This window comes from Ranitomeya imitator, chromosome 3, assembly GCF_032444005.1.
Source record: "Ranitomeya imitator isolate aRanImi1 chromosome 3, aRanImi1.pri, whole genome shotgun sequence".
NCBI classification, from domain to species: domain Eukaryota; kingdom Metazoa; phylum Chordata; class Amphibia; order Anura; family Dendrobatidae; genus Ranitomeya; species Ranitomeya imitator.
The window spans coordinates 79,625,482-79,650,797 of NC_091284.1; the positions used below are offsets into that span (position 1 = coordinate 79,625,482).

General features: G+C 42.3%; 1 protein-coding gene across 2 annotated transcripts in view; it reads left to right on the top strand.

Annotated features, from left to right (window-relative positions):
* EPHA6 (EPH receptor A6) overlaps positions 1 to 25,316 on the top strand; it is a 1,249,313-nt gene that overhangs the window by 831,911 nt on the left and 392,086 nt on the right. For both annotated transcript variants that reach the window (XM_069760991.1, XM_069760992.1), the window contains exon 6: positions 5,029 to 5,153. In XM_069760991.1, the coding sequence (XP_069617092.1) occupies positions 5,029 to 5,153 (125 nt within the window). The remainder of the gene's footprint in view (positions 1 to 5,028; positions 5,154 to 25,316) is intronic.

A 25,316-nucleotide genomic window follows, 5' to 3' on the forward strand; every position in this document is an offset into this window, starting at 1 on the left:
AGCATATACTATAATTATCTGATTTACTAAATTATTATTGTGTATACACCACTATAATAAACACTGTACTTTGATGTCGTTACATTTCATTTCATTACATTTCTGGAATGTAGTGCAAAATATATGGATCAGTATATATGGACAAACAGGACAGAGAAACCGTCTGCGGCTGCTTTACGGTCGGCACACATCAGCATCCATTTTCCTCTGGGTCAGGTCCTGCTCTTGGGGCGGACCCATCCTGCTGCTGCCACCCATCACTTCCTCCTAACTGAAGTGCAGCAGCAGTGGGGAGCGAGGCCCATGCTGTGATATTAACTGTTAATCCTAGTGCCCCATGTGCCAGTTGGTCACATAGGTGTATGGATGGCAGCCCCTACTGTGATTAGTGTCAGTGCTGTGAGGAGCTGGACTTGAGACTGAAGCGGAGGAATAGTCTGTATTTGAGCTGTATGGGCACATGGCAGGAGGCTGGCACTAATTGTGATGTATAGACATGTGTAGTGCCGCCTCTGACACCAATAGGCATGGATGTGGCTGCTGTGACGCCAAGTCACTTCTCACAGATAATCCGTCAGTCAGCGTAGTCGAGGTATGTCATAAACAGAGGGAAGAGACAAAGTCGTAGTCAGGTAACGGTCCAATGTCAAAATACCAGGAGGAAAGCAGATCAGAGCAAAGGGGTTAAACAGATTGTTTGTCAGAACGAGGTCCATGGTCAGGCAGCGATACATCAACAAGCAAAATACAAAGCACAGAGTAAACCAACCACACTTAGCTGAAGCTACAGCTGATAGATAACCGGAACTGCTAGATCAGTTAAATAGCTAAACAATTAAGGAAACCAGGGGCACCTGACGAGAGCTCAGCACCTCCCAGTCTCAGATTGGATGGCCAAGCACAGACAGCTCAGCACGCCTCTGTACCAGACTGACAATTGAGATAGACAGCTCAACACTGTGGGGTGGAATCGTTATAGCTACACACTGTGTGTGCCATAATATTTATGCCATATGCATAATATCCTTCATCTGTATATAACACTGTATTTATTAATCTCCTACTAAACCTTACTGTTACCTTCAATTGAATGAAGAGTGTCTTGAAGTAGATAATCCTAATGCTGGAAATCACAGAAATAGGGATGCTGGTGCAATCCAGATAATAGAAAAGTATATTCTTGAAACAAATAAAGGATGGGGGGTGTCGTAACACTATTGCTGGATATCCTGGGACTGGGGCTCCTTCCCTATACCTAAAGATAGAGTAACCCTAGCTATCCCTTCTCCCCAGATTACTTCTGATGGTGAAGACGCTGTGGCCTCTTGCCTTGTTGAGCTCCTAAATCAGCCCTTATCTGTACCCTCACCCACCCAGGAAAGTGGGGAATTGTAGTGTTTAAGAAAACACAAACAAGACTAACAAGGGAAGACGTACAGTGATAAATGAAAATACCAGTAATACAAATATGCCCTAAAAAAAAACAGAGTGGAACACCGGGTAGTAAAGGAAGGAAAAAACAAATGGAGAGATGAGGATATGCACACAGACAGATCACCAAGCAACAGTCTTCTGAACAACATTCCAAAGGGCTCCTCAAACAACCAACACCTCCAACTCCAGATCCAGGCAGTGTGAAACTAACACTGGTAATCCCTGCTTGCCAGAGGTGAGTATATATAGCAGAGTGGTCAACAGTGAACAGCTTAGACCATAAAAGCAGGCAAGTTCCAGGAGCTCTCAACTGAAAAGATTAACCCCTGCACTGCTACCAGAAACGAGCAATGTTTAATATGATGGTGAAGTGCTTCTAATTAGTGCAGGAGTATGTGAAATCAGACACTGTGGTCTTCTGTCCCCCTTGTTTTGTGGTAACCCCATGACAAGCGGGCAGACATGGAATTTTTTCAGATAGATTGATAGGAGATAAACAGATAGATAGACATTTAGCTAGATGGTAGATATAATGAAATGTGATAAATAAGAAAGAAAGAAAGAAAGAAAGAAAGAAAGAAATGTGATGGATAGATAGATAGATAGATAGATAGATTAGATTTGATGGCATCTATATGACTATGTACTGGACAATATGTTTTTTGCAGGATTCTCTTGTCTTAAGCATCGCTGACTATGCTTGTCAATGCAGTGAAAAAAGTATATTTACATATACTGTTCAAGCGTCCTGCCGGAAGGATAAATACTTATATTTGATGAATGATAGCCTATAGATATGGCATCTATACTTCAGGAGAATTTTCACAGCTCAGTGACCAATGTGTTGTTTAGTGAGCTCTGCTGATTGACCTTGGTCAGAGTCACACTTTGGGGAAATCTTGATTTACACCTTCTGTGTCAGCTGCCTGTAATTCACAACTACTTATTTCCATATGGATATTAGCCTTATAATTCTGACCTCTGTACAGAACGTATTCTCCTCCTTACGATCTGACTGGTCACCACAGCTATATACGAGAATATATGATAAGGAAATATATGATGTTTCTCATCCCGTCCTCTGAGATTTAGCTCAGATATTATAATGTTGCCATATTATATATAAACAGAAGAAGCAGTAAAAGGACAAAATGACAAATATTGTAAAACAAACCAAAGGTGAGAAGAGAGGAGATATGGAATCTGTAGGATTGGCAGTGTAAAGTATGAAACGTTCTAAATTCTAGTAATATTGGTGCGACGTCCTACCCTGTGTAGGGTACATGAATTGGCATATAAGGGGTTGAAAAATATTTAGAATTGAGAGTCCTCAGTGGTTGATACCCCAATCAGAGGACAATAAAACATTCACACTCCTTATCTATGAACTGTTCCAATATTTATGGACATAACTGTTTATCACTCACATAATGGTATTTCTGCTTAACGCCACCTGTCTTATCTATGGCATTTTTCTGTGCTATGTTGTGCATAAATATGTGATTCTTCAGAATTTCTTTTAGTCTTTGCCTGATGAAGAGACCTGTGTAGTCTTGAAAGCTTGCAATTTGTTACCATCTTTTCTGTTAGCCATTAAAAGGTATCAACCACTGAGGACTCTCAGTTCTAAATATTTTTCTATCCACTGGCTAACACGGTACCGAGATATATATCTTTCCCTATGGGGTTGACTTGCATAAATCCCCTCTGCTGTATGGTATTGTAGAATTAACAATATATATCATATTATTCATGAAATGTAAGAAGTAGGCAAAATCTTTGGAATTGTACTATACCTATACTTCTCTGTGGTATCAGTGCATCATGAATTGTGGTATATACGGTATTAAAGTGGCCCACTGAGATTCTTTCACCCAGGGCCCAGGGCAAAAACCTGGAGCCGGCCTTGGATCCTCTAATTATTTTTGAAATATGTGTTCCATTAGGAAAATTATTTGTGTGTTGAGGGATTAATTTGATTAATCCATCTCCATCAAAAAGATTGGAAACTTGTAAAAATGCAGGAAACAAATCTTATAACGGTCAGAAATAGTGATTTTTCCCATGTAGTGCACTACCCAATTAACAGCATAATTGCTGTGTTACCCAAAATGTCAAGAAGGCTCTGAGCTAAAGTGCAGACCCTGTAGACTTTGGGCAAAGATGGCAAACCTGAGTGACGCCAGGATCACTTCTCACTTCAGACTGAGTTCCAGAATCCATGCACGCTTTTGGGCAGTGAGTAATGGAGTTGAGTGACATGGCCTGTAAAAGAGGGGTTTTCAGCAAGCAGATTTTTTGGATCCTACGCTGTTCCAGTTAACGCGTGCATTTGCTTCCTCCCTGGACCTGCGTACAGCACACATGTTTTTTGGGAGTGTGCTAGGGTGCGTTCACTGCCTTTAAAGGGACAATGCACATGCTTCTGAAAATGTCCCCAGCCAAATTTGGCAAACGTCTGATATTTAAGGCACCCTCCCCTATTGTGAGGTGCCGTAGCAACATTAGTATCAGTGTGCTATCCTGCTACCTAGTTATAAGGTCCTTGTACTTGGGCTATCTGATTCTGATCCTGTTCATCCTATCTACATGATCCTGTCAATCCTGTCTGAACTTGATTCTGCCATCCTACTGTAAACTGCTCCTAAGCCTGTCCTACTTGTACCAGTCCAGAGTCTGATCCATCTCATCCACACCTGTACCGCTACTCTCACCTGTCCAGTCTGAACCTGTGTTCCTGCACTGAGTCTGCCCTGTGTTCCTGAACCTATCCTGTCCGTGCATGATCCAGTACCTGTTCTGTCTAACAGACGTGCAGTCCTATATGGAACCTGTTTTGTCTACTATCCGTGCAGTCTTATTCTGAACCTGTTCTGTCGACAAGCCACTAGTCCTCCTGTTAACCAGTTCCTGAAGGGTACTGCGGCCCTGTCCCTTTGGGGTCGACTGTTGTGGCTCCGGGTTCTGTCCTGGAGTAGCACCTGGCATCATCCAGGGTTCAAGTCTAACCACACCATCAGGGGCTCTAGTGAAGAACCAGTTGTCACTTAGTTACACCCCTCCAGGCTCTCCCCGAACCATGTATACATAGTTCCACATCTACGTGCATAACACAGATCTAGCAGTTCTCTAAATGCTGAGCTGTGTATAATCCCACCCACCCCTCTGATTGGCAGTTTTCTGTGTTTACTGTGCATAGGCAGAAAGCTGCCAATCAGTAGTGGAGGAGGGGTTATACAGAGGTCACAAATATGGAGAACTACATGACAGCAGGTTTACTAGTCCACTAGTGATTTCCTACTTATAACAAAGAGATTATATCAAAACTATAGCGAGCAGTCCAGTACTTACACATCACTGTAATCAGTGTATCGTTCCTTACTTTATGTCGTCCGAGATTATGTGGCAAAAACCTGGTGACAGATTTCCTTTAAACATTACACATGATTCCATGCATATATCTAAATTAGAACTGCAATACACAGAACCTAAACCGGAAAATAGTGTAAAATAAGTCTCCTGGTGCCCTATTTTACAATACCTGAACTGTAGTCTTTCACTGCTGCTTATACTGTTATTTTTTTTCTATTTCAGCTCCTTCACTAATTGGTATGGTGAGGAAAGACTGGGCCTCTCAAAACAGTATTGCTCTTTCATGGCAAGAACCCGACTATCCTAATGGGGTCATTCTGGACTACGAGATCAAGTACTATGAGAAAGTAGGTCTTGCTCAGCATTCCTGGAAAAACGCTTAAGATGCAAGTAGTGCTTTCTTACTGTCTTCTTTTCCGTGTCATTTTTATATGGAGTTAGCATTTTATAAGGCATTAACCTGAACATGATACTAGCAAAGACTTATTTACGGTATTTTTTATAAGTTTGTGGGAACTTCTTACTTGTAACAGCAATCTGTTAAAAACAAGATTTTCTGACTTGATAAGTGACAAAATTCTGGCTACATTCCGCCACCTCTAGGGGGAGGTAAATGCATATGGAATAGATTTATTAATACTGAGCTCCAACCAGAGGCTTAATATAACAGTGTCTCACAAATTAGGGGAAAAGGTTCAGTACTGGCCCATCTTTGCCTCCATAGCAGCAATGTACCCATCCTCTGTGTTGGGTATGCCTCTGTATTTAGCGTAAACTCAAAAAGTGGTCAACTTCAACTTATACCAATTCAATTGACTAGGCCAACTGCATTTGCAGAGCCACTGAGCCTAGTGATTGGCTGCGGCAGTTACAATCACTGTAGATGTGACAAAACGACTGCAGTCAATCAACAAAACCTTGAACAACTGAAAAGAGACAGTGTTAGAACCCAAAAGGGTTACTTTAAATCTCTTCAATGATATGGCATTTTTTTTTTTTTTTAAAAGAGACAACCCCTTTATGTGTGAATTCACACCGTAGTACTCCATGGCCCATGTACAGAGAGTAATACCTTGCCTGCATGCCTCCTAATATGAAGAAATTAAGAAAAGAGAGCGCACATAGGGCGATAAAAGTGATAATTTGGATGACAATATGTGGTAGGTGCACTCACCTTTACAGGTTGTGAAAGGTCACAACCCCTTGCAGGATATGAAAGGAAACAGTGGTCGCTGCAGACTCCTGTGGATACCAATGTCACAAAGAATGAAGAAGAAGACCTGGAATCTTGTATCCGCGCTGACCATGCAACGATGGACATGTTCTTAAAAGCTTTATTGTGCCGACGCGTTTCGCCTCGGGGCCTAAAGTTTTCCAGTATCTGTTTACAGCAGTGGCTTTATACAAAACCTTCACGGCATCACAATTACAAACAAACAGACATCACTTCCTGTGAAAACGCCCCCTCCAATGCCAGAATGTCACAAAACAGTTACAATGACTTTATTTCAAAATCTAAACTCTGATGAAACACATTATCCACCTAAACAATCAGTCTTTAATTAAAAAAAAATATATATAAAAAAACTAATGATCACTACATATTAATTTTTTTTCTGAAATATAGCAAGAATCAAACTCACAAGTTTTGGGCAAGCCAGACCACTTAGGGCTAGCCATTACCATCATACTATCTCTCCACTTGTTGGGAATGGTTGAGGTTTTGTACCAAACCTTCATGACATCACAGCAAACAAACATCACTTCCTGTGAAAACGCCCCCTGCAAAGTTGAGGTGTCACACGACAGTCACAATATCTTTATATTATGAAGGTTTTAGAAAAAAATTAATATGTAGTGATCATTAGTTTTTTTCATATATTTTTATTTTAATTAAAGACTGATTGTTTAGGTGGATAATGTGTTTCATCAGAGTTTAGATTTTGAAATAAAGTCATTGTATAATAATACAATATACTAATAATAAATTGTAACTGTTTTATGACATCCTGACATTGGAGGGGGCGTTTTCACAGGAAGTGATGTCTGTTTGTTTGTAATTGTGATGCCATGAAGGTTTTGTATAAAACCACTGCTGTAAACAGATTCTGTAAAACTTTTGGCCCTGAGGAAGATTGCCACGAAACGCGTCGGCACAATAAAGCTTTGATCCTAATATGAAGAGCCATACAAAGCCCTATTCACCAATGCTTTTATACCAGAATTTGGTTATAAAAAGCTTTGAAAAGTCGCAGCTCACTCAAATTTTGTGGCTTTTGGCGTTCTCACTCCATGTTTGTACAGCTCCGGTAAAGTGAGCGGAGCTGCGGTGGGATGGGGCGTGGCACACACCGCCTGTCAAATTCATGATGAGTGGTGGTGTTTGCTATGCCAAAAGTCTTATTCCAGCAAGAAATGGAGTAAGATTTTTGGCCATGTACACACTGAATCATTAAGAGGCGTGCATCTTTTAATAAATCAGGAGAATCGTACTCCATCCTGCCTCTTCATAAAGACCAGTGTGAAGATCGCTATAGTGTATATGCCTAAGTGGTTGTGAGCATGAAATACTCATGTTGAATTCAAACTTACAACTGCTGATAATGTGATTCCAAGCGAAGAAAAAGACCGCGGCACCACGGCACTCACCGACCTTCTCTGTGCACTTAATCAGTGGTATAAGCGAGGAAACGAGGCATAGGCTAATTGAACATGTTAGGAGCTGCCATCGAGGTGACCCCAAGGTTTATCATTTTGCTGGTAATCAACAAGCAGCACCTTTGAGGCTGGGCAGAGATCGCCACAAGGTGTAGTTACAAGTAGATGCAAAATGGATTGTGCAAACTGTGCCACTCGGTAATGTGGTTCTAAAAGACCATAAATATCTTGTGATTTTTAAAAAAATATTACTACATTTCTTTTTCGTATTTTCTTTTCCTATGTTCTGTATGTTGTTGTTTTTCTTTTTTTTCAATATTTTTAATTGTAACCTATGGTGAACATGTTTACATTTGAATTTTGCAATGTTGTATGCAGTTCTCTCTTGTATCCACTAGTGGGTATCTGTTAGACATGTTTAAGTGTATTGACAACACTACTTCGGGGTCAATGCACAGAAGAAGCACAAGTTAGCATGAAATGTCTGTCGCCTAAGGCTACTTTCATACTGGCGTTTTTTGCAATACGTTGCAATGCGTCGTTTAGGGGAAAAAACGCATCCTGCAAAGTTTGCCCCATAGATTTACATTAGCGACGCATTGCGATGCATTGACACACGTTGCAACCGTCGTGCGATGGTTGCGCCGTGTTGTGGCGGACCGCCGGGAGCCAAAAAACGTAACGTAGTTGTTGGACGGTGAATGCACCACTGAGTCTCTGTGATAAACGTGCACAACTCTGGTGCTTTGTAAGCTGAAAACAATATAAAGTTCCAAGGTTTATCACCTTAGATTATGTTATATTTATGTATCAGAATTGAGCAAAAAGATTTGTAGGACCCTGATATAGCGGCCATGTTGATTGTCTGTGGCTGCCAGAGAAGAGTCTCCTGCAGACCTTCTGCTGCATGCCGACATCCATAGCGCCTCTTATGATTATTATGATCGGTGCATCATAATGTCACGCTGGGCCTACTAATCAGAAGAAGCATCAGAGTTGCCATCAGGCAGCAGGAGATCCGCAGGGCTCTAGTTTGGCAGGCATAGATAATTAAAGCGGCTGCCATACCAAGGTCCTGCAAGTCTCTTCCGATTTTTCATGCTTCAATGTTATTTTGAAGGCAATGGATGGTCACACCAAATGTACTTAACGCCTGTAACGGACGATTCATGCAAGGTTTGCATCATGGTCCCAAAGCACCTGAGTATGTGTTCATGTTGTGGAGGATTGAGGTCGACCCCTAATCAGGCCACAAGTAGTTTGATGGTATAGAGCGACTTTGACAATATGCAATGAATCTGGAAGATCAGAGTCTGATGTAAAAATATAAAAATATCTTTAATGGAATTCATTGAATAGAACTTTCACAATTAATAGCAGGCATTACACTTTCAGTACAAATTTTCGGTGTCATACAGGTGTCATACAGAGCCTTCTTCTTATGCGTAACACCCACGGCATTTTGATGGTATTGATATTATACACGAATGTCAGAGTACTTTTCAAGCTTTCTAATTCTGGCCATTTACCTTCTTTATGATCCACTACAGGTGTACCTGTAGCTCATTCCTTCTAGTTGCCTTAGGAAATTACGGCTCCACAGCTCATTTATACTATGGCTGTACTCACTGTAGGTGCAAATGAGCCTTCTTATTTCTCTTTCAATCTCTGCACTCTGGCCATATTAATGTCAGTTGCTTGTAGAAACTTGTTCTCAGTCTTGCTATCTTTTATTTGTCTGAGGTAAACACACTCTCCACTTGTGGTCTTTTCCAAGCAGCAATTTCTTCTTGCTGCTTCAGAAGCTGCTTGCCAGTCCCGCAACAAACAGAAAACATAGTTCCTACATTCACACCTAACTCCTACCACCATGGATTGGCTTCTAATAGCCAACCCTGTCCACAGGCTAACAAACGGCTTCAGCACAGATTATATAAAACCACATACAGTATAAAACCAGTCACTGCATTACATTCATATAAATGTTTTTCAGAAGGGGTACCGACAGATCTTCCACTCCTTTATAAGCCCATGGATATCCTATTATATAATCGCCAGTTGGGACTTCCGGCTGGTGTCCCCGAATCCCATAAAGCACCGCAGCAGTGTCACTTGTGCCTGCGCAAGTGACATACACGTCTCCACTATTCCCACGCAAGCGCAGTAACAGCCACGTCGTTACTACACTTGCGCGGGAATAGCGGTGACGTGCATGTCATTTGCGCAGGCGCAGTTCGTGGCCACAAGGCCACGAACTGCGCCTGCGCAAGTGACATGCACGTCACCGCTATTCCCAAGCATGTGCAGTAACAGCCACAACTGTACTCTACCCGCTCTACTCGCGCATGTGCGGTAACTACGCGGCTGTTACTGCGTCTGCGTGGGGAATATGCACTCCCGATGTGATAGCATCAGGCCTATTTCTAGTCCTATATAATAATCACCAGTTGGGACTTCCAGGTGCTGTCCCCGAATCCTATAAGGCACTGTGGCAGTGTCACTTGCGCCTGCGCACGTGACACTCACATCACCACTTTTCCCACGCATGCGCAATAACAGCCACAACTGTGCGCTCTACCTGCACATGCGTGGTAACGACGTGGCTGTTACTGTGCCGGTGTGGGGAATAGCGGTGACGCACACAGATGTTAATTTCACCGCACTCCCGATGCGATAGCATCGGGCCTATTTCTAGTGCTATGTATAAACTTCAATTAGGCCAGTTTCACACGTCAGTGGCTCCGGTACGTGAGGTGACAGTTTCCTCACGTACCAGAGGCACTGACACACGTAGACACATTCAAATCAATGCATCTGTGCAGATGTCATTGATTTTTTGCGGATTGTGTCTCCGTGTGCCAAACATGGAGACATGTCAGTGTTCGTGGGAGCGCACGGATTACACAGACCCATTAAAGTCAATGGGTCCGTGTAAAACACGTACCGCACACGGACGTTGTCCGTGTGCAGTCCGTGTTCTGTGCAGGAGACAGTGCTACAGTAAGCGCTGTCCCCCCCACGTGGTGCTGAAGCCGCCATTCATATCTTCTCTGCAGCAGTGTTTGCTGTAAAGAAGATATGATAAATCCTTTTTTTTGTTTCTCGTGTTTAAAATAAAGGTCCATGTCCCCACCCCCCTCCCACCCCCTGTGCGCCCACTCGCTGTTATTAAAATGCTCATCCAGCTCCCTCGCTGGCTGGCGCTGCTTCCTGTCCTGGCCGCACCTTTTACTGTATGAGCGGTCACGTGGGGCTGCTCATTTACAGTGATGAATATGCGGCTCCACCCCTATGGGATATTCATGACTGTAATCGGCGGCCCCACGTGACCGCTCATACAGTAAAAGGTGCGGCCAGGACAGGAAGCAGCGCCAGCCAGCGAGGGAGCTGAGTGAGTATTTTAAGAACAGCGGGCGGGCGCACAGTGGGTGGGAGGGGGGTGGGGACATGGACCTTTATTTTAAACACGAGAAACAAAAAAAAAGGATTTATCATATCTTCTTTACAGCAAACGCTGCTGCAGAGAAGATATGAATCGCGGCTTCAGCACCAGATGCAGGGGACAGCGCTAAACTTTAGCGCTGTCTCCTGCACGGTGCGTGTGGTACCCAGTGGGCACACGGGCGGCACACGTGTGCCACACTGATGTGCCACAGAAACGCACAGGCACACGGACACGGATAATTCCGGTACCGATTTTTCTGGTACCGTAATTATCTGGACGTGTGGGACTGCCCTAATGCAGTAAATGCTGGGTGAGCGAGAGCAAATTAGCCAATCTGAACAAGTAGAACATATGACATGAGGCAGCGCCGCACCTGCCATAAGCGCATAATTACAGGAAAATATTTTGCTTTACAAAACCAGAAAGCTGAACAGGGGATCCCAGCACATCGTGTATCATATTTCATCCAACAGATAACTGTTAGGGCTTGTTCACAAATTGCATTTTTGCCACTTTTTTTCGGTGCATTTTTTGCTACAGAAAAATAGAATTATACACTACATTCAAAATAAATGAGGGTTCTGACATCTCGTGCACATGCTGCTTATTTTTTTATTTTGCGGACTTGAGCCATCAAAGCATTTTTTTTTTCAACTATAGAGCAATTCTTTCAGTGTTTTTGCAGCGCTTTTTTCTCTTACTCAAATGAATGGGACAAAACACAAGTGTAAACACATCAAAATCAAGTCAATAACGTGAGTATTTTATGCAGTGAGTGTTTTTCTTGCCAACACTGTTTTTTGCTGCAGAAAAATTTGCTGCAAATACTCGTTGTGTGCACATTGCCTTAAGTGTAGCTATCGTAATGGTAATAAACAAGTAGAAAATACGCCAGGTAATCCCAATATCTTAACAGTGACCATCATATCCTATTGACAAATCGACAAGATTTCCATTACTTTATGGCAAGGACAGCCCACATCTTGTTCTACAAGACCAAAGCTCTGTGCTGATTAATCGGAATTTATCCTTATAGAGATCGTCTTTTCAGTATTGTGATGCCTATAATCACATAATTGTTGGAAAGTTTAGATAAATGATAGAGATACATTCTGTGATGAATCAGTACATGTGTATTGTATGCACAATGGCCAGTTTATATATTCATTTATTATATAAGATAATGTAACATAATGTAAAATATAGAAATGTCTTATTTCTATACCCATGATTTCTCCTTCTTCTCTGACCCTGGTGGGCACAATTTTATGTTCCTTCGCCAGAACAATAAGACTCATGTATTAGATAAATGTAGCTTTGCGTTTAGGATTTCCATGACCAGTCATTCAATTTATTTGTTTGTCTGTGTGTTCTGTAATATAACGTAGATTGAGAGCAGTGACCTCCCTTTACACTAAAGAAGTTACCGGCAGCGAGATTATTATAATATAATGGAAGCTTCACGCTCTTCGCCTACTGTCAATAGTAAACACATCTATATGTAAAACTAATAAGATAAGCGCAGGAACCTGAAGAAACCGCTGGTGCCCTGAAGGTGTTTTCTTCTTATTATTATGTGTTTAATATATTTACAGGTCGCACAATGTTCGCACCGATTTCATTTACACTAAAGATGTCTTGTTTGAAGAAAAGAAAAGAGCTGTTTGTTTGATTTTAGAATTCTTTGTTTTTCCCGTTTAGTTTTCATTAACACTTAATATAATAAAGCTTAAAATAAATTTCGATTAGGTTGAGATTATATCAACTGTAAATGCAATTGATCCAGTCAGAAAAAAGGTAAAAAAATTCCCCTAAATAACTCCACACACATTGACGAAAGCTGACAGAGAAACTGGCCAACCATCCAATGTGCATCCTGCTCTCAGTACAGATTTGTCAGGCTCACTGGGTGAGGTGGAGCCTGAAAGCCCAAGGTCTGAGTGGGTACAGGGGCCACAGATATCGGTGCAGCAGGTAGATGAGGCACGCTGGAAGCATGTAGCAGAGGTACTGGAAGTAGCAAGCAGACAGGAGACATCTTGTAAGCCGCAGGTGGATACGTAGCAGAGGTCCTGGAAGACTGGGAACAAGTAGTAGAGGTACTGAAAGCCACATTTAGTTTTCCTAGAGACTGCAGTTAAATAGGAGTGATCCTGGAAGACCAGAAACAGGTAGCAGAGGTTCTGAAAGCCGCAAGCGAACAGGAGACGTCTTGGAAGCCACAGGTGGACACATTAAAGATGTCCTGGAAGACCAGAAATAGGTAGCAGATATCCTGGAAGCCGCAAGCAGGCAGGAAACATCCTGGAAGCCATAGGCAGACATGCAACAGAGGTCCTGGAAGACCGGGAACAGGTAGCAGAGGTCCTAGTAGCCGCAAGCAAACAGGAAAAATCCTGGAAGCCGCAGGCAGACATGTAACAGGAATCCTGGAAGCTGTAAGTGGACAAGAGATGTGCTGGAAACCACAGGCGGACACTTAGTAGTGGTCCTGGAAGCCTGGAAACAAATATGAGAGCTACTACAAGCCATAGGCTGATTGGAGATATAAGGGAGACTTCAGACAGGTTGCAGAGGTATTGGAAGCTGCAGACAGCCAAGGAGATGTCATGGAGACGTCTCTTTTTGGAATGTCATGTTATAAATAAAGTTGCTTTGTTTTTTATGCTTCCTGGTATTTGGCTTTGATAAAACTTTGTTCATTCAATCATATGTGGATTACATGTGTTTTTGATGCATTTCCACTATGGAAATGCACTAAAAATGCAATACATGCAGATTTTTTCCATCTAATTCAAGTCTATGGGAAAAATCTGCACATAACACTCACACTTTTCAGCGTAACTGCGGGAGAAATTGGCATGTTGGGGATTTGAAACACAGTGGGCATGAGATATCAATAAATCCCATTCACTTTGCTGGAACTGTAAGATACTACATTATTAACACAGCGAAAATATGCAGCATCAAAAACTCACCAAAACCTCATTGCGGGCATACAGCTAAATGTGAAAAATATATGTGCATAGAAGTGTGGTTGGGCTGTCTAAACAGGCTATTAAGTAACCCCCCAATTAGTTTAATTTTTTTTTTTTTTTTGAAATTCTTTATTTAAGTTTTCAATTAACAGTAATAAAACAGTTAACATTTGCTCTCATGTCAAGAAATACGGGTATTTGTCATATTATAATATGTCTAAGGATATTCATGGCAGATGGATTAAACGTATACATTCCCTAGAAAGTGAAGACAGTTGAGCTTACAGAACTTAGAACAAAATTTCAGGACTGCAAAGAACTAGCCCTAGAAACAGTACGAGTTATGATAAAAAATTTGTAAGGCTAGAGGGTGAGACGGAAGGACTAATTTACCGTGGATATAATTGAATTCAGATGAGGTGAAGGAGGAGTGGACGGCAAAGAAAATGGCTGGAACATGCAAAAAATAGAGTCAGGACGGTCATCGCGTCTTGCTAAAGAAAAGATAAGTAGGAAGGGCCAAACAGAACTCTTGGTAGGGGACTAGTAGATGAATTCCTCAAGGGGGATCCTCCGCCCCAAGTCCAAGAGTAGGGGACAAAAACACCTCCCACGGAAGCCAAGAATCCTTGAATTTCTCGTGAGAGCGTGCCTCCCAGCTAGATAATTCCTCCAAACGATATAAGTCTTGGACTTTGAGGATCCATTCTTCCAGCGTTGGGGGAGATGTTTTTCTCCAGTGTATTGAGATTAAGTGTTTTGCGGCCGCTAATAAAATGGGTAGTAAGTCGTGTTTCTTTAGGTTAAAAGAGGAAGAAGGAAGAGAGAGCAGCACCTCCTGGGGAGTTAGATCCCGATCCATCAGGCCCATATCTTGTAAAGATATATTTACATCTGCCCAAAATTGTTTCAATTCCGGACAGAGCCAGAAAATATGCGCTAAGGACCCCACACATCGAGAACATCTCCAACACTGCGGGGAATCCACCAATCCCAAATGAAACAGTCTTTCTGGGGTATGATACCACCTGGAAAGGATCTTAAATGCATTTTCCTGCAATAGGATGCATCTGGAGAACCCATGGGAATTGGCTAGTACCCGCTGAGTTTCATGAGGGGAAAGCGTCAGACCCAACTCCATCTCCCAGGAAGAAAGATATAAGGGTTTAAATTGAGTTGAACTTTTAAGGAGGTTCACGTATAGTTTAGAAACCAGTTTAGTGATTGGAGTTTTCAACCTCACTAGCAAGTCAAGCCAGAGCCAATCCGTAGATTGGTTTATCTTAGCTCTAAACGCGGTCATTATACGGTGTATATGATATTTCTGGAGAAAATTAGTAGGTTGTTTTATGGCACTGATCGGCCAATTATCAATGCAAGGTATTCGGTTTGAAAGGAACTGAGAAATTGGGGCGTCTGGTAGGGATGTCCAGAGTCCATAAATGTCTTGATAGGTAGGGTCCACCAACCATGGGATGATCTTAATTGGAATATTGTCTAGAAAATGGCAATACGGAAGCTGGTTTGGTATAAGGGAACGTTTTATGGATAGGGTGTTAGATAGGATCTCATTAGATTTTATGCGTGTGCAATTAAAAGACGACCAAAGATAGAGATCAGCTTCATCCCCTAGTATAGCAAGTTCTAGATATGTATTGAGATTTTCTGGATTGGGTTTTACCAGGTTAAACCATCTAGCAATATGTATGGCTTTGTAATATGTTTTGATATCTGGAAGGCCAAGACCGCCGCTACCTCTAGGAAGAGAAAGAATTTTAAAAGGGAGTCTGGCTCTTTTGTATTTCCATATAAACTGGGAGAACAGTTGGTTGGCTGAATGGAAGAATGAGTTGGGAAGGGATATGGGAACCATGTTCATGGTATAAAATATTTTAGGGAAAATATAAGATTTAATGACATTTATTCTGCCCATCCAAGATAAATAAGGTATGTTGTAGTTTTTTAAATCCGTTTGAAGCCTTGTCAGGAGGGGAGTATAATTACATCTATATAGGGAGGAAGGATCAGCCGTTAGATAAACTCCAAGATATTTTAGTTTCTCTGATGGCCAGTTAAAGGGGGTGTTTTCTTTTAAATCCAGTATATCTGAGTTTTTTGCTGAGATATTTAATGCTTCAGATTTATTTGCATTTATTTTAAAGTTAGATATCTCACCAAAATCGGCAAACAGGGACATTAACTTCGGGAAAGATGTTTTGGGATTGGAGGTTAAGATTAAGAGGTCGTCGGCAAAAGCAGCTACTTTGACCTCAAGTTTACCCATCTTAAGGCCTATGATCTCACTATCCTGTCTAATCTTTTCCATCAGGGTTTCCATGACCATGATAAAGAGGGAGGGAGAGAGAGGACAGCCCTGTCTGGTACCGTTAGATATATTAAATGGTTCGGAAAAAAAACCGTTCACACCGACCCTAGCAGACGGATCTACGTAGAGGGACATTACAGCATCTATAAAGGCTTGTGGGAAGGCAAACTTTTGAAGCGTACAGACCATGTATCTCCAGCTAATTCTGTCAAATGCTTTTTCAGCATCAGTTGACAGAATAGTCAATGGAGTCTTAGTCTTATTTGCATATGAAATAGCGTGGAGGATTTTAGTAGAATTATGTTTGCCTTCGCGACCCTTCACGAAACCCACCTGGTCAGGCCGAATAATTCTGCACAAGACACCATTCAACCTCGAAGCCAACACCTTAGCCCACAGTTTCAGGTCAGTGTTGAGCAATGAGATAGGGCGGTAATTGCTACACAGGCTGTCGTCTTTCCCCTCCTTAGGTATAATAGCAATGTAGGCCTCAAGTGCCTGGCGAGGTGGGAGCTTCCCTTCTAGAAAGGAATTAAACAGATCAACTAGGTGGGGAAGAAGAATATCAGAGAACTTTTTGTAATAGCCCACCGGGAAACCGTCGGGGCCAGGTGCCTTCCCATTCGGGATGGTTTTTAGGATGTCTTCTAATTCTTTAAGTGTAATTTTGGCCGTGAGTGCGTTACCTTCTTCAGGGGAGATTTTTGGAAGGGGGAGAGAGGCCAAAAAAGTTTGGATTTTAGTCATGGCTGTCGGACAATTTTTCATATCATCAGAAAGGGGCAGATTATAGAGGGACTCATAGTACTGCCGGAAGGTCTCAGCAATCTCTTTTGAGTCCACCACTCTCCTGCCCGTCGACGCAACAATTTTTTTAATGAATTTTTTCTCTTTTTGCTTCTTTAGCAATTGTGTGGTGAGTTTCCCACTTTTATTGCCATGCAAATAAAAGCGGTGTCTGCAATGCATAAACAATTTTGCTGACTTTACATTTAATAAGTCTTTGAGCTTGTTACGAAGAAAAACAAGATCCTGGTGAGACTCAGGTGATTTAGTACTTTTATGTGTACGCTCTGCAGTGGTTATTTGGTGGAGGAGAGATTGGATTTCTTTTTCTCTTTGTTTTTTAATGTACGAGCTAAGTGAGATGAGTTCACCCCTGAGAACGGCTTTATGTGTTTCCCATATAATGGGAGTGAGATGACCCGTATTTATGTTTTCACTGAAGAAATGAGAGATGATGGCTCTAAGTTTGTCTGTATGTCTCGGGCTATCAATCAACGATTCATTAAGTCTCCAGGTCATAGCGGGCCTAGGTAACGTGGTGATGAGAATCTCAATGAAGACAGGGGCGTGATCTGATAAAGTGATTGTGCCAATTTTAGAAGATTTTACTAGATGTAAGGCTCGAGATTGTACTAGAAAGTAATCAATGCGATGATAAGAGTTGTGTGGTGACGAGAAAAATGTGTAATCTTTCGATGTGGGGTAGAAGCTTCGCCAGGGGTCTATTAGTTGTAGAGAGTTTAGCTTATTTAGGAGTTTTTGTCTCGATTTTTGAGGAATGGAAGAGGAACCACTAGAGGTGTCTAGGTTAGGTTGTAGAGTCAGGTTTAGGTCCCCTCCCACAATCAATAAACCTTCCTTAAAAAGCTGTAGAGTGTCCAATGTTTTGAGAATCCATTGTGTCTGGTTTATATTTGGGGCGTATAAATTTGCTAAGGTTATTTTTGTGTTTGCTAATAGCCCTTTTATAAAAACAAATCTGCCTTCCGAATCAGTCAGACTATCCTCTAGTGTGAATGGGAGACCTTTTTTAAGCGCTATACTTACTCCCCTAGAGGCGGAGGAGGAACAGCTGTTGTACCAAGTTGGGAAAGGGGAGAAAGACATATTAGGGGTTCTTCCCATTTTAAAGTGAGTTTCTTGCAAGAAGGCTATTTGTGTAGATTGTTTTTTTAACAGTGTTAGTATCTGACTGCGTTTTGCAGGGGAATTTAAACCTTTCACATTAAAGGACGCTACCGTGACCGTACCCGCGTCAGTTCGATTAGTTGCCATCCACTCCTTCCTCAGAATCCCCCGTCACACCATAGAGCCTTCATCAAATGCAGGGCTTCTTCACCATATCAGCCAATATGGCGCTGGCACGAAAAGTTCCCGCGCCTCCCAGGAGCGCAGACGTCTTCAATCACCGCCAGGACAGAGGGACCACCGACCGCCTGCCACACTTCGTTCTCCTCTCTCACGTCCCAGCGTCCAGGGGTCAGGGGTGAGAGCCGAGTCAGGGCGCAGCTACAGACCCCACAGGTATCTGATCACAGGCCGGAGCAGCAGGAGGTAGGCAATTATGATCGCTGAGCCGGAGCAAGGGGGATGGGAGCAGCGCTCAGCAGCAGTGCTTCCGTGCAGCAGCTCTCTCCAGTGTAGGCTGGAAGTAACAGCCGTTCAGCCTCAGCGTCGCTTCGTCGGCTGATCTTCTCTGCCAGATTACAGCAGAGCCGTGGTGTACTCAGCAGGCTGGGGGGGGGGGCAATGGCGCCGCAGGGCACACTTCTCCTTCAGACCTCTTACCTTCTCCTCGCACCGTGACCCAATCCCCCCGTCCCCACCGGGAATTTTAGTTATTTAAGCGTTCGGGCACTCCAGCTGTAGATGCAGGGGGAGGTGGAGAAACCCCCGCTGCAGCGAGTCGGCTATTTCACCGCACTTGATGGTCCACTCGGCCCGTCCAGCCAGCCTCAGGCTCACATGTAGGCCTCGGGGTCTAAGCCCGATATAAGATCAGTTTGAGGGCTCAAAAGGGTGTAAAAGTCTCCTGGACCAGAAAGGAGCTGATTAAATATCTCAAGTCCAGTGGATGGGTTGTTGATAAGTGCGGATTAAGTTAGATATAAATAGCCAGCAGAGGAGCTTAATGGAAGCACGTCCTGCTCCTTGAGCTGCTGGCCACGCCCCCTCCCAATTAGTTTAATTTAATTGCTTCAGTCAGCTTTACATTTTATTGTGCTGTGTTATCTCAGCTTTGTGTCATCAGAGTCACAGTAGACTTTGCTGGATCTGTATCTTCCTGACCCCTAAGTCATGGGGTTTTAGTGGGTAGAGCAGAAACTTACCCTGTTATCAGAAACGTATCTACCTGGAGAACCCATGATTATTTTTACTCAATCTGTCAGGAGAGAGGCCGGAGGCCCCATACACATTAATTGGTCAACCAGCTTTAATCAATTGTTTATGGGAAGCCAAATGACCCCATAGTCATTAGACTCATAAAATGCCCAAGCCCGTCTATATCGGTTGGATTAGACGACCATCTAACGTGCATGAAAGTATCCAAACTCTTCCTAAACAGTTGATATTAGTGGGTAGAAGGATCCAGCATTTTGTATTTCCAGTGGCTAATCCTTTGTTCTCTGTAAGCCATAGCTGGAAGAATCTGGTAGCTGATCTCTAATAGAGAACAGAAGAGCTCTGTAATTTGCCAAGTGCTTCTGTGTATGGGCGAGTCAGGAGATATAGGTGTTGACTAACAAGTTAACTAATGTATACGGGGGGGGGGGGGGAGGAGGGGGCTTTAGGATCATCTCAGGCACTTGTGAGATCTTGTGAGTGCCAGAGTCGCAGAAAAGTGAAGGAGAGATGGGAGCTGAAGGGAGGAAGCAAGGTAGCACAATACTGACAAGATATGTAGAGTCAGGATAGGTGAGAGATGGGGTAAATATTGTATTTTTTATTTTGTAACCCTTCCATTTATCATGCTTTGGGGTCTGCAGAGAGTATAATAAATGGCTTTTACCAGCAATTCAGCTCAAATCGAATTTCCCGTCCGATCTCAAGTGAATCAAATCTGGCAGATTCACTCTTCTCTAGTAGCTATTAGTTATAATATTGTTTATGAACATTCCATTTTCAGCTCAGCCTTGTAGGACTATTGCTGTAATCATTTCATGTGATCAGAGATAACCTTATATTTAGCGGAGCTATATGCATTATCTTTTGGTGATAACCACCAGGGCCACTGTCAAGGAATTACTCCATTACTTATATGTGGGCCTGGTGAGCAGAAGCAAAGAAGGGGGGTCCAAACTGGCTGGGGCAGCACAGCCGAGCCACTGTATATATTATTATCCCCTATACACATCATATGTGATAATTATTAGGGCCTTTCAAGGCATGTATGTGATTAGGGGATGCTATATATGTGATCTGGTGTTTGGTGGGAACTGTTAGTGTGTGATTGGTGTGGATGTGGTGCATAAGTGGAGTTTTTCCAAGAGTGTGCGGTGTGACTGTGGAAGGTTCGAGACATGAAGGCGGAGCTAGGGTGGAGCATAGTCTCAAGGGGGGCCAACAATTTTGCCAGTATGAAGCCCTGAAATTCCTGGTGGCAGCCATGATGGCCACCATGTAATAGTGCCCAAATGATGCAGTAATATACCGTAGTTCTCAAACACTGATGGTTTCTGTAAGGTGCTAAATAACTTTTATCTGTAGTAAGATTCTTTCCAGCCATACTCCAGGCGTTATTCATGGAGTGTAAAAAGCGTAGGAACATCAACATAATTGTGGATGTACGGGAATGTAATTTTTAACTCAGTTGGAATAGAGCTTGTGCATAATTTTGGATAAAGCATACAGCTTGAAGTCTTCTCACTTCAGTTCATCATTCCACCACATTAGGCAGGAGTGTTTTTTCCATGATGAGGATCGTTGGAGCCTTATCCAGGATGAGCTGGTTGGTTCGTACATTTTTTGTATGCCAAATAACATTGCCAGATAGATAGATATCTAAATAAAAACAAATAAATATCAAAACTTGGCTATCTTGTTGCAAAATGTGAATTTACCTTTCCAATGGTTTGGGCATTAAGTATAGAATCAGGAGCAAAAGCTCTTGGTCAACAACATGCGTAGAGCACCTCGGTCCTATGTATGATATGTTTACTACTGTTCCATTCACACAGGAGACTTTATCGGTGGAGGTCTAGGTGGTTAGACTCTAATGATCATACAAATATTAAGGAATCTGTGGATAGGTGATACATGTTATTTATGGGATAACACAATTTAATAATAAGAAATGGCAAAAAAAAAACCTACACATCCAAAAACACACTTAACTTGCCTGTGATATGGCCCTCTTCTCAAGAGAATACCCATTAAGCCAGGGTCACACATGCAACTGCAATGTGAGAAACTCGCGCGAGTCTCTCGCCTCAGTACCTGGCACTGCCGCCACACACTCAGTCCCAAGTGCCGGCAGCAGTGTCGGGTACTGAGGCGAGAGACTCTCGCGAGTTTCTCACATTGCAGTTGCAAGTGTGACCCCGGCTTTTGTCCATCACTCTCGTCAGTAGTCTTGTGTTAATCATGGAAGCTCACCTCTTGCATATACACCAATGATGGGCTGCAGAGTTCACATACACTGTATGCAGAATTATTAGGCAAGTTGTATTTTAGAGAATTATTTTTATTATTGATCAACCACTATGTTCTCATTTAACCCAAAAGACTCATAAATATCAAAGCTTAATATTTTTAGAAGTTGGAGTGGTTTTTTTTTTTAGATTTGGCTATCTTAGGAGGATATCTGTTTGTGCAGGTAACTATTACTGTGCAGAATTATTAGGCAACTTAATAAAAACCAAATATATTCCCATCTCACTTGTTTATTTTCACCAGGTAAACCAATATAACTGCACAAAATTTAGAAATAAACATTTCTGACATGCAAAAACAAAACCAAAAAAATTAGTGACCAATATAGACACTTTTCTTTATGATGACACTCAAAAGCCTTCCATCCATAGATTCTTTTGGTTGCTTGATCTGTTTACGATCAACATTGCGTGCAGCAGCCACCACAGCCTTCCAGACACTGTTCCGAGAGGTGGACTGTATTCCCTCCCTGTAGATCTCACATTTTATGAGGGACCACAGGTTCTCTATGGGGTTCAGATCAGGTGAACAAGGGGACCATGTCATTATTTTTTCTTCTTTGAGACCTTTACTGGCCAGCCACCCTGTAGAGTAGTTGGAGGCATGTGATGGAGCATTGTCCTGCATGAAAATCATGTTTTTTCTTGAACGATACCAACTTCTTCCTGTACCACTGCTTAAAGAAGTTGTCTTCCAGAAACTGGCAGTAGGTCTGGGAGTTGAGCTTCACTCCATCCTCAACCCGAAAAAGGTCCCACAAGTTCATCTTTGATGATACCAGCCCATACCAGTACCCCACCTCCACCTTGCTGGTGTCTGAGTCGGAGTGGAGCTCTCTGCCCTTTACTGATCCAGCCTCTGGCCCATCCATCTGGCCCATCAAGAGGCACTCTCATTTCATCAGCCATGAAACCTTTGAAAAGTCAGTCTTAAGATATTTCTTGGCCCAGTCTTGTCGTTTTATCTTATCTTTCTTGTTCAATGGTGGTTGTTTTTCAGCCTTCCTTACCTTGGCCATGTCCCTGAGTATCGCACACCTTGTGCTTTTTGTTACTCCAGTAACGTTGCAGCTCTGAAATATGGCAAAACTGGTGGCAAATGGCATCTTGGCAGCTTCACGCTTGATTTACCTCAATTCATGGGCAGTTATTTTGCGCCTTTTTGCTCAACATGCTTCTTGCGACCCTGTTGGCTATTTGCCATGAAACGCTTGATTGTTCAGTGATCATCACGCTTCAAAAGTTTGGCAATTTCAAAACTGCTGCATCCCTCTGCAAGACATCTCACAATTTTGGACTTTTCAGAGCCCGTCAAATCTCTCTTCTGACCCATTTTGCCGAAGGAAAGGAAGTTGCCTAACAATTACGCACACCTTATATAGGGTTTTGATGTCATTAGACAACACCCCTCCTCATTACAGAGATGCACATCACCTGATTTACTTATTTGGTAGTTGGCTCTCAAGCCTGAACAGCTTGGAGTAGGACAACATGTATAAAAAGTATCATGTGATCAAAATACAACTTGCCTAATTATTCTGCACACAGTGTAGATATGCAGTGCCTCATTGATACAGAAAAAATAGACTAAGACTGATGGGGAAAATTGGTGCATTGGAGCTGCAGGAATTTAATGTAATGGTTGCCACTTCTCTATTATAGAACATATCATGCTTTAAAGGGGCATTCTCAGAATTGAAAGTCATGAATGGGAAATATCTTACTGATCATTGGGGGTTTCATTGGACCCCCAGTGATCCAAAGATCTGACTGCCTGAGTTCTGCAAACTAGCAGTGCTGTCGACAATAATCAACGTGGAAGTAAAACATGTGCAGAACACCTCCGCTCCATTCAAGATCAAGATCAAACTTTTGATTCCAGGAATACACCTTTTAATGTTCATGTAAACTCCCAGACAACTCCTTTCGGGTGAAGTTGACACATTCCATTACCATTTTTAGTGTATTTCAGAACCCAAGGATTGCTTATTCGGTTCTATATGAACACTTCCACTGACCAAGCTTTGAAGTGACATAAGACAAGGCATTTACATAAGTTAACATGATGTTTATGCTAATAGTGCATTTTCTGGGCTAGAAGGTTTTTTTAGAACTTATAATGGGGGCAAAGATCATACTGTTACTTTACCACAAATTTGCAATTCACAACGTTAAGTCATGTCACATTACGTAACATTACCATTAATTAGATGCAAATACTATGGTAATAAGTGATTCCTGTGACATTTTCACCCCCAATTCGCTTACATAGAGTCAAGAATAAGAACACAGCAAAATAAAGCATGTACAGTGCTGTGAAGAAGTACCGGTATTCTTACCTCCTAGCTGTCCCTTATTATTACATCGTTGTCACTTCTGGTCCGTATAGTTAAAACATGTATTTAAAAGACCAATCCTACAGAGTCTTACAATGGCAGATGTCAGAGGGAAAGCGGGCAGAAGTCAGTGTAGGAGGAATCAACCACGATGGATTTTAACATGCCCAATCCTTTATTCCTGATAGAAAATAATCTACTGACAGAAATTTCTTGCATCTGCATGCGCCCTGCCAACATGTGTATTTCCAACTTAAGGTTGTATGATTATTTAAAGTGACTCTGTCGCTTAATATGGTGCCTTATGTAAGGCAGCGTATCACAGGCACAGGTCTTTACTCCTAGTAGCCAATGCAGAACTAGACATTTTTCTGCGATTTTGCTAATAAGTGCACTGGGATATGTAATGAGACCGGTATATTCATGAGTTTATTCCTCCTTCCAACTTTCCCAGCTCCTCTGCGGAAGTGGTTATCACCAGTCTCAACTTGCCTACAACCGCAGCACCTCTTCTGAATAGTAGGTCCGGTGGGACATCATCATTGTGTTGCAATATGCACTATGCTTTATGTCCCACCTACTAATGGGGTGCAGGGCATGCCAGGGATGGATAGTTGGGATGCAGGTGATATCGGCAAGTTGGAAGAGGTTTGCAGGACTCTGATCTAGAGGCTACAGATTACTAATGTTGCCTCTGGATCAGGGTCTTTGCTCAACTCTATAGATTTAGTGTCGGTGTGAATACTTGACATAGTCAAAAGGGGGGAAGTACCAGACTGGGGTTATTCTGCAGAAGTTTTATAAATGAGAAGTATAGTACAGTGAACATTTTTAAGTTGACCACCCTAAGGATTACTGAGGCTTTCTCAGCTTGTCCAAAGAATATGCCAAACAATATCTGATAATTGAGAGTTCATTCTCCCCCCAACAACTAATGGGAGAATGTAAAATGAATGGGAGGGAGGTTCTGCACACACATTCAATTTTATGGAAGTTAAAGCAAGAGCTAATTTCTCCCATAGGTGGGGCCTAAATATTTAAAACCACTTTCACCCATCCCACATTTAAGATCTAATTCTGGATGTCTGGACTACCCAAGAGTTTCCTGATCAAATTCAACAACCATAGAATCTGTTGAGTTTAGGTTAGGAAACCTGTGTCTGCTGGGGACATCGCACTCCATAATCAGACCTTGAATGTGAGACGTGTGAAACCTGCCTACGGTTGGGTTCACTTGGGCCACTTATTTTTTGGTATTTTTTCTGGTAGAAATGATACCTGGGTTAAAGAAATCCGTCTTGTGGTTTTTGGTTTAATTTTTGTTTGCAG